This window comes from Acyrthosiphon pisum, chromosome A3, assembly GCF_005508785.2.
Source record: "Acyrthosiphon pisum isolate AL4f chromosome A3, pea_aphid_22Mar2018_4r6ur, whole genome shotgun sequence".
Taxonomy (NCBI): domain Eukaryota; kingdom Metazoa; phylum Arthropoda; class Insecta; order Hemiptera; family Aphididae; genus Acyrthosiphon; species Acyrthosiphon pisum.
In genome coordinates this window covers 5,382,806-5,392,958 of record NC_042496.1, presented here as the reverse complement: position 1 = coordinate 5,392,958, position 10,153 = coordinate 5,382,806, and the positions used below count along the sequence as shown (strand labels likewise).

At 30.7% G+C, this 10,153-nt stretch overlaps 1 protein-coding gene across 3 annotated transcripts in view; it reads left to right on the top strand.

The window, feature by feature from the left end:
* The first annotated feature begins 4,904 nt into the window (after positions 1–4,904).
* The window catches only part of LOC100169456 (choline/ethanolamine kinase), a 14,311-nt gene continuing 9,062 nt past the window's right edge, over positions 4,905–10,153 (top strand). The window contains exons 1-2 of one of the 3 annotated variants that reach the window (XM_016803014.2): positions 4,908–5,296; positions 5,484–5,739. In XM_016803014.2, the coding sequence (XP_016658503.1) occupies positions 5,590–5,739 (150 nt within the window). In that variant the 5' untranslated portion in view covers positions 4,908–5,296; positions 5,484–5,589. Of the gene's footprint in view, positions 5,740–5,820; positions 6,412–10,153 lie in introns of those variants that run through there. The other 2 variants (XM_001942876.5, XM_029491410.1) reach the window with 2 other exon arrangements.

The following is a 10,153-nucleotide window of genomic DNA, read 5'->3' as shown; positions in this document are numbered from 1 at the left end:
CCCCCCCAGGCACTGATATAGTGATATATACATATATAATTCATTCATTCATTTTATAAAAATAAAAATAATACATTTGAAATACATATTTTTTTAGGACTTCGGCCTCCAAGAAAAATTTTGAAAATCCGCAACTGGCCAGGACTGATTGATGAGGGGCATTAGCCCCGGACCCAACATTTTAAGGGCCACGACCTAGACTGAAAATATAATTATTGTAATATGGGCTCCAGTTCTATATTTTAAGAAATTTAAATAGTATACACTACACGTCTATACATAATACATATTAATATAGTATACATGATAAAATTATCGAAGTGGCATAAAGTAAACGCACATTTTCAAGACTCGAAACTCTAAAAAAAATATTGAATTGGAATTACAATGCATAGGTAGAGATCATTTAAATCTGTTATCACTTAAAAGTTATGAGCTTTGCAATTTGAAAGTGTTGTATTGGACAGTTTGTCATTTTAGATATTATAGAGGAGTAGAGGACTATGCAGAGAAAAAATCAAGGAAAGTACCCAATATTTGTAAATTTTGTAACAAAATATTCATATTAATTTTTTGCCTTAGATTATTTTATATGTAATATAATTAATATACGTATAACTACATTTATAAGTGATAGTGATACATTATTGAATGAATTGATAAAAATGTGTAACATAAATATGTAGGCATTTATAATTAAAACTAAAAATATATTTTACACATTGTAAGTGCGCAATTTTTAATACAGACAACTCAGGAGCCCCAAAATCGTCTTTGCCCGGGGCCACTTAAACTTTAAATTCCGCCCTGCATGTCCTTATTAATAAAAGATTGATTTTATTGCACATTGCAATATATCACCAATGTTACGTAATGTAATCAGTTTTAAATGGACATTAGAGTTTATGAACATATTAATATAATTTACATATTTTCAACACAGCTTAATTATCCGGTTGTTGTATGCCATAGTATAAGTAGTATATTATACTATATATAATAGTAACGACAATGACAGCTCAAATATATAAGATAAGAAACACTGTTTTATTTACAATGAGATTTATTATTTTAACGATTTAAGGCGAATAATGAAAAGATAAAAATATTACTATATAATATTGGTAAGTGGTGATTATATAATGTCAGCTATAATAAAAGCTAATATATAATAATATATTATAGGTGTTATTGGCCTAAAATATTAAGTTTGTCCAGGACAATAAACAATGAAGTTTTCCGACATAATATAATAACAATAATTATAAGCTGTAACCACTCATAAGAAATACTTATACGATTAGTAAGTTCAAAAACGGTTGCTTACTTTTAAGTAGGTACAATAAAGTAAGTATAATAAATTAAAAGACAAACATTGAAAATCGGTCGATGAGCTACAACTAGTGAGATGTAACTATACAATTTAATTAGGTATTTTATAAAACTATACACGCGCTTACATAATACATTTATTGAATGTGTGACAAATATAGAATACCTAATAAAGTATATATTATTATTTATTGACCCATATTAGATACATTAAATGAACATGAATACATATTATATTTAAATAAATAGTAAATAATTAACATAATATTGTTTAGTTTAAAACAAATTGATTTCAATATTATATCGATCAAAGAAAACGTAACCTTCAGGAACATCGCAATGACTAATCGCCACTGACGAAATATTAACAGCCACGCGTCAACACCTTCTAATATAAAATATGAAATAAGAATTTAATTTTGAACTCATTATCCTTGTTTAGGCCACATTGACCTGTAGATAACTTTTGAAAAGTCATTGAGTTCGGAAACGTACCTATTGTATACAGCGTTACACGGTAGAAAATTTTAAATGTTTAATAAATACCAATTTGATACACGTTTTATATGGAGGTCGGGTGTTTAATAGTTTTTCTAACCTATTGGATCAATTTAGCGCATAATATAAATATTTAATAATATGTTTGTAACGCAATGATCGTTAAAGCCCCCGGCGACTATGCATTATGTAAATTAAAAATGTCAATGTAATTTTACGATTGATTCAGTATGACGTAGAATTTGGATTTTCCCGTCAACGTGAAGGTACTAAGAATTGTGATGAAGAAACGTTCAATTTCATAATTCATATGGAAATGAAAAAAGAAAACAGTGAGATACTGCCATACTGAGATTAATAAGTGAACGTTATACTAAGGTTTGTCATCTCTGTCTCTCACTCGGGGATCATGACAATGGCATAACATGACTTACGAGATCGCCGAAGAGATTTGTCGTAAATTATTGGAAAGTGATTAGATAGCTAAAACTATCAAAACAGGTTGATTCTTTTAACAATAAACAATCAATATAATATTATATCTTTACATTTAATAACGTTATTCAAATATTTTTTTTACATCATTTTAAGTATTTAGGTATAAAGAAACGTTTTTGAAAAAAATATATTTTTTATCGTTGTACTGCTAGTAGAAAAAAATTACCACGGAAAAAACACAGAAAAACATCACATGAATTGAAGTCCACGCAAGTGCCATATAATTATAATATATTATAATAGGTATTTTGTTATGTTGTGCAATACCTACTTACATAGTTATATATTTATTGAAAAAAATAAGCAGATAAGTAAATAAATATATATACGGCAATACAGCTTTCAATAATATTCATTTTTAATACCTACATAAGACATACCTAGTGATACAACTTTTGACATTTTAATTGGTCTCAGCAAAGAACAATTTACTTAATTTATATTGTTAGGTAGTGGTTATATCTACAAGCTTTTTTTGTCTGCAATCATTTTTAATTTGTTTGTCATTATTTGTTTAACTTAGAATTATGAAGCTTTCTGAAATATAAAATAGGGGAAAGCGGGGTATTACCGTATGTGGGGCAAAACCGTATAATCGAGATTTTATTAATAATTGATATGGAGGAAAACTGAACACACTGATTTGTAGCTTTTTGTTTGTTTATTTATTGAATATGATAATTCGTGTGTTTAGACATCACATATTGGAAAAAAAAAATATTTTAAGTGTTTTTAAATTAATTATTAAAATATTTTCAAATATTTAACAAATAAAAAATTGTATTAAAAAAAAATTGTACAGATATATTTTTATTATTATTCAATACCTTATTAAGTGTAATTTGCATTTCTAGTTTGGATACATTAATTTATCGACTTAAAGTTTATTATAAGCTCGATTTATTTTAATAGTCGTGTTGGGGCAAAATCGTATGATTATACCACAGGATTACATACGGTTTTACCCCAGGTGTGGGTAAATCCGTATTTTTTAAAAAAAAAAGTAAAACACAATTTAAACACGTTTAAAAAAAATAAAACGTAAAAAAGTTGTATATAAAAGTTATAGAACTTAATTTTTTCAATGTATACCAGCTTAAAAAATTTTATTTCGTCAAAAATTATATGATATATAAGCCATGTCCTGTTATGCCCCGAGTCCATACGGTATAACCCCATGTTTTTGATAAATTCGTATTTTTCCAAAAAAAGTAAAACACAAATTACACACATTTTTAGATAATAAACGTAAAAAAGTTTCAAATAAAAGTTATAGACCGTAAGTTTTTCTATGTATATAAGTTTAAAAAAATTGCATTATGTTAAAAATTACATGATTTATAAACCATGGAAGCTTAACCATACGGTACTGCCCCGCCTTCCCCTATGTACTTATTAAATTGGTTATATACATATATAGGTATAAGGCATTTTTGGCTATTGCCTATTTCTTAGAGTACTTTTTGATATTTATTAGCGAATTTGAATTTGGGCCCTAGCAATGGAGTATGGATATATTGGATATGGAGGTGAAATATTTGCTATAACTCAGTGACTGAATGTCTGAATCAGACCCTTATTTACGTATGTGCATACGGTGCACGACCCCCTTACTACCCTAAACCAAAAAAAGTAAAGTGTTGTTCACCAATAAGCTAATTTTAACAATGAACCTATTTTCTGCACCTCAACGAATAAAAATTTGCATGCGTTCTTCTTTAACACGATAAAAACTAGATTCTTTGTCATCATTACTGGCAATTAATCATGATTTTACAAAACAAATAGATAACGTTAAAAGGACTTATTGCTGGATTTGCAAAGTATAATATTCTGCTTAATAATATAAGATTAAAAGATATTATTTCATTCAAAACAGTAATAAGGAACTTAAGAAATATAAATAAAATTATAATAAAATTTGTATTGGGGATAAACTTTTATTAATTAATAATATTTTATAATATTATTATTGATTATTTTTAATTATTAAAAAGATGATAGCTAGCTATAGCCTATATGTGATGACAACGTTCATATACATTATACACCGTACACGGGTCTGAAAGCCACAAGTTCGTTTTTAGAATACCTACCACTTACACACATAGATGCATCACTGTAACTAGATGGAGGACTAGGCTACTAGGGGATCATTAGAAAGTTAGAAGATTAGAAAGTATTTTGTTAGCCCCCACCCTCCCAAAAAAAAAAAATAATAAATAATTGAATATGAATAATAATTTATATTATATACAACGAATAAAAATGGGCTATGGACTAGTATGACCATGATGCAATAACGATTTAAAAAAATGTACAACTGTTAAAAACTGAAGATATTATTAATAAATTTGAAACTGAAGACAGGAGAATCGTTTCAGATGTATCGATGGTTTATAGTTACTTATAAATTATTATTATTAAAATTATTGTGAATAAGGAAATAAAAGTAATTTGTATCATAAACTTTGTATAATTTTAGCACCCCCAATATTTAAGTTCTTGTTGCGCCTATTATTACACGTCCTGAGTAAGATTAAAATATAATAATATTTAGGGTTGGACGGACGGACAGAGACGTTGCCGGTGTGACGTGCTCTTAACCGCGACGCGGCCGACAGCCTGTGCGGTGTGTCTATGCCACGCTGCATCTACGTGGTTTCAATAAACGCAACACGCAGATTCCCAGTATGCACGCCAGGGGCCGCCCGCGTCACACTGCCAAGCTGTCGTCACACGAACACTGCCGTAACTCGCATACTCTGCAATAGTTTCGCGCACCGCCGACCACACAAACCGACGTCAGCACGGCCGCCCAGGCGTGACGTCACCCAGCGGCGGCGGCAGCGGACAGACAGCTGCTGCTGTATAGCAGACTGCGAGTACTATAAACGTACCTACTACCAGTACTACCTACAGTTGCATGAGCACAGTAGTTCATCAATATAGTTCCAGCCGCTTACCGGTACGGTCGCCCGTTGCTATCACACAGTCCCCCATTCATTGTCATTGCTTATTAAAGATTAAGAATATTTCGTTAATTATTATTTTCAATTTTATATTAATACTCCCGTGACACTAACGAACACACTTCTTTCGTCATTATTTTTTATTCACGCAAGCGCGCGCTCAAATCTACGTCAACGTTTCAGAAAAACCGGCGTCGTTGCTGTGGTAATTATCCTAGATCCGAAGATTTAAATCCGATCTTCGCCATCAGCCCGGCTACAGTATACATCACGTACACGTGCTCGTTTGATGTTTGACAATAAGCGGCTTGTGTCTAGCGTGCATCCGTTTGTCCGGCGGATGAACATCGTCAAGACCAAGAATTTCGTTATCGCCGTGGCCGTCCGCTTGTACAAAGTGGTCGCCGGCAAGATGGGTGTCAACGGTGCCGACAAACAGGTAATAACGGTAACGATAACAGCGATAATGATAACGATAATATCGATGACTACCACGATGATAATGATCAGTGTTGGTACAGCGTTAGGTTAGAGAGGTCTAAGCGCTTAGGTGAATTTTGAGAACCTCCGGCTCCGAGTAGCGCGCCGACGCGGCTGCCGCTGATCGCTGTATTGTTCTGAACTCCAGCTCCGCATCCAAAGCGTACCACGTCGACCGTGCTTTTATTCCTTTCCAGTTTATGTGTTCGGATTTATGTAAATTTTTTTTCGACCGTTCCGGCAGTGTTAACATTATATAGATCATTCATTCGTCCGATCTTGGCGATCGCGAGAAATTAATGAAAAAATTGCATTGACCTGGGCATCGCTCGACGAGAAAAAAATTTTCGTTTTCCCGCGCCGGCGATCGACGGATGCGCGTGAAAGTATTGGTACGAAATACCATGCGAGACGATGACCTATTTTCGGTTGATTAGCTGCGCGGAAGTCGAAATATTATCTATCTATTGATTTTTGGTGATACATACCTAATATATTATTTCCTATGATATATTAATATACATAATAATTTTTTTAAATATTTATACATTCGCCGTACGCTAAAAAGTAATTATGCTATAATTATTTTTCTGAACAATTCGTAAACTCAAGTCATCATCGATCCGTCAAGGCAAGTTTAATTGAAACGCCGATAAAATATTAATTTTATAGTCTTCATTACTCATCGATAATGTGTCATCGGTTTTATCATTTTAAATATATTTATATTGACCTCATAATTAATCAATAGTCTTAATGTCAAAATCGCATTGAGCTTGTTTGCGTAGCAGAAAACCACGTAATACACTAATACCTGACTGTACGAGCGTTGAGTACGGTTGATATTTATAGTTCTTTACACGTCGAATAAGTATCAATTTGCTCCTTTCCCTACTTACTCGCTACTCAATTCAACGAAAGCTTCAAAGTAGTATAATGTTTCGGCCGCCGTATTTCTTTGAAATTGTGTGCAGACTGCAGGCTATATAAATGTTACGTAAAGTTTGGTAATCGTAAAAGAAAGTAAAAAGACTAAGAAAAAATTAAAAAATGCCCCAAGTTGAAAACTATTTTTTTCACTGTACTTGTTATTTTGTTCATAAAATAAATTGGGTGGATCTTGAATAGATCGCATCTGTAGATAGTAGATAACAGTTGACACGATTTGGGTTAGAATTACGGATAGACCGACCGACCAAGCATATTATGACATTAGTTGAAATTGGATAGATAAATCTCATAATAACAAAAGCTAATAAAAATCGGAAATTTTATTAAGACGTTAGTGTCGACGTTAGCTGAATAGCGGGGCGTCATTTGGGGGGGGGGGGTGAAGGGTGTACATTTGCACAGAATTCTTTTTAAAACGCCATCTTTGGCCTGCCATCAATAAATATAAGCGCCGATATACCCAAGTGTTTTATATTATATATATATATTTTATACAAGTGTAAGTACACACGGTACATTGGTATCCACAATATAAAATAAATACATTAAAAGTACCTACACATAGTTCGTCAAAAATAGTAACAATATTGTGATAGTTTCATACTAATATAAGTGGTTCAAATCACAAAAAAAGAGATATTTTTCTTTGTTCATTATCATTGTATTGTATTATATTTAATTCAGAACATTTATAAAATTATTTATATGATTTATTTTGTTCTATTTTAAGCATATTAATAAATATTAATATAGTTACTTGTACTTAATCAATAGTAATTTTTCAATCACAGAGAGTATTATAATATGATTGTTGGCACGCCCTTTAATATCTATATTCTATATAGATTATATTATAGAGCATGCATATTATGTCTAACGTCTGGCAAACCCTTCGTATTGTTAAATAGTAAATACTGATCGCAAGGCCGTTGTACCTACTTTGAATAACGGCTATTACCTAGGTCAACGTAAAATTAATAGATGATGTGCTTCCTTGTGAATATTAGTAATTTGGAACATTGTTATTCGGTTGCAATATTCGTTTCAAACTTTTAAAGTTTTATTGTTTACAATTTATATTTTATGTAAAATTGCAATGTGCGACAAACATCAAAACTATTTTTAACATAGCCTGTTGTTTTCTGTTGGAACGTCTTCAGACTACATTTTATACACAACAATATCATTAGCGTATCTTTTTATTTTTAATTAGATAAATTTAATACAATTAATATTTAAATATTATCTGAGCACAAACACAAGTAGTATGAGGCCGTCGTATCCTCTATGACTTGACTCAGTCTTATTAACGCACATCATAGATAGGTTATTTTTAATATTTGAGTGAACTGACCTATTATACAATTAACAGTAATAATATTATGCAGGATAGCTTTTTTTTGATATTTGGATTTTGAAGCAAGTTATGATTAAAATGTGCAAACAGTGTACAACTCATTATTTATTTCTTAATATTATACTACCAATACCACTGTTGATGTTGGCTTTTAAGTTTTAAAAACTTCTCGTGGTATTTAATACGTTTTACGTGCATGACTATACATTCATTATGGTACATAGTTAAGTATTGACTTAAACAATGATAAAATATTAATTATTCTTAAATATAGATAGGTAGGTACTATAATCTAACAGCCTATTTCGTGTTTCGTTTTTTTTATTACATGATAGACGATGTAGCCATATTTGATTTGATAGGTATGCTAATAAAAATTATTTTCAATACATTAATTGTATTTGTACTCTCAAATCGATGGTCATGTGATAAAGTAAAAAGTTGTATTTTTCTAATGTCAATCTCCAATTCACATTAACGATAATAACAGAGATAAATTCGGGTATAAATCGCTGTTTTAATAGTTAAAAAAAGATACCTATTACATTATAATTTTGGCTAAAGCAAAGAAAAAAGTTTATGGTACCTACTTAACGAATTTTTCTTAATCACAGAGAAACCCAGAGTTTCTTTTACTTTAGTCGTATAAAAAGTGATATTGCCTATAATACACAATTTTTTCCACTTAATGATTTTGTGAAAAATAAATATAATACCATACTACGGAAAAAATGATTCATGATTCTTCGTATTATTTAATCACATATGTATTTATTTCATATACCTATTTACATTGTTATTATCATACAATTGTCAATACGTAAGGATTAAAATATCTAAAAAATAATGAATGATGAATTCAATGTAATGTACCTACATGCATAAAAAAATTGTATGACATCATTTAAATGAGCATATTTATATCTATCTATACGTTTGTATGGGGCTTTAGGCTTATGTCTTATAGGCTTGGAAACTACTGAATCAGTTGACACCAATATTGTGCACACAATACACATATTCCTTGAGACTCGGGAAGTGTTCTTTGCTTCGTTTTTGAATACCCGCATAGACTGTTATATATAGGATGGTTCACACAAAGATTTCGTTTTGGTGCGAGAAAATAGAATATTTTTTTGATTTACCTATAATTTTATTTATAGGGTTGCTCTAGGCTACAGAAAAAAAATTGTATAGACTAGCATGCGTTGCTATGGGATTTTTTAAAAGAGAAAATAATAGATAGGTGTTAAATTAATTGTTTGTTATTAAAATGTAGTATGTACAATAATAGGCAATGTCTGTATGTTTGTAGCTTATAAACTCAAAAACTACTCGTCCAATTTTGACGAAAGTTTTAGAGATTCTTCTTGTAGATATCAAAAAAGTTATAAAAAAATTGGAGTGTTCGGGTATCGGAATGGTTCTATAGAGTGTTTGCGCTTAGTCACTACGGCTATACTTTATTATGGCCAAAGCGTAGGACATTTTTACATTCAAGTTAAGAGCGTATATGCCTATGAGATATCTCAAAAAGCATATGATAGATGAATATGTTTTTTTGAATTTTGATAGGTAAAAATTTGAATTCCGATATGCGTGGATATGTTCCTTCTTTGTTCGTATAAATTCGTTTGAAAACGATAACTTTAATTTCACTTTTTAGACCATTCCAGAAGTCCTCTTCTGGAAAAATGTGACTAATTTTATGATTCCGTGAGAAAAGATTAAAGTTTATGGTAAATATGCGGATAGATTATGATGTTGCTGAAGTAGAGGGAGATTCAAGAGATATATTCGCATGGAACGTTGAATCAAATATAATTAAACTTTTTTATATCCATTGGGTTTATATTGTTGATTTTGTAAAAGTTATTAAGGGGACAGTGACTTTTTTTGTCTCCGTCTTACAAGTGCGTAAATTAGCAAATTTTACGCTCAGCAGAACACGTTTATCTCCGTTAGTTTAAAAATTAGATCTAATTGACCTCTTATACAATTATGTAAAGGTAAGATTATTATCTAGACAATGACATATAGGCTTTTTATTATATTTTAATTTTAA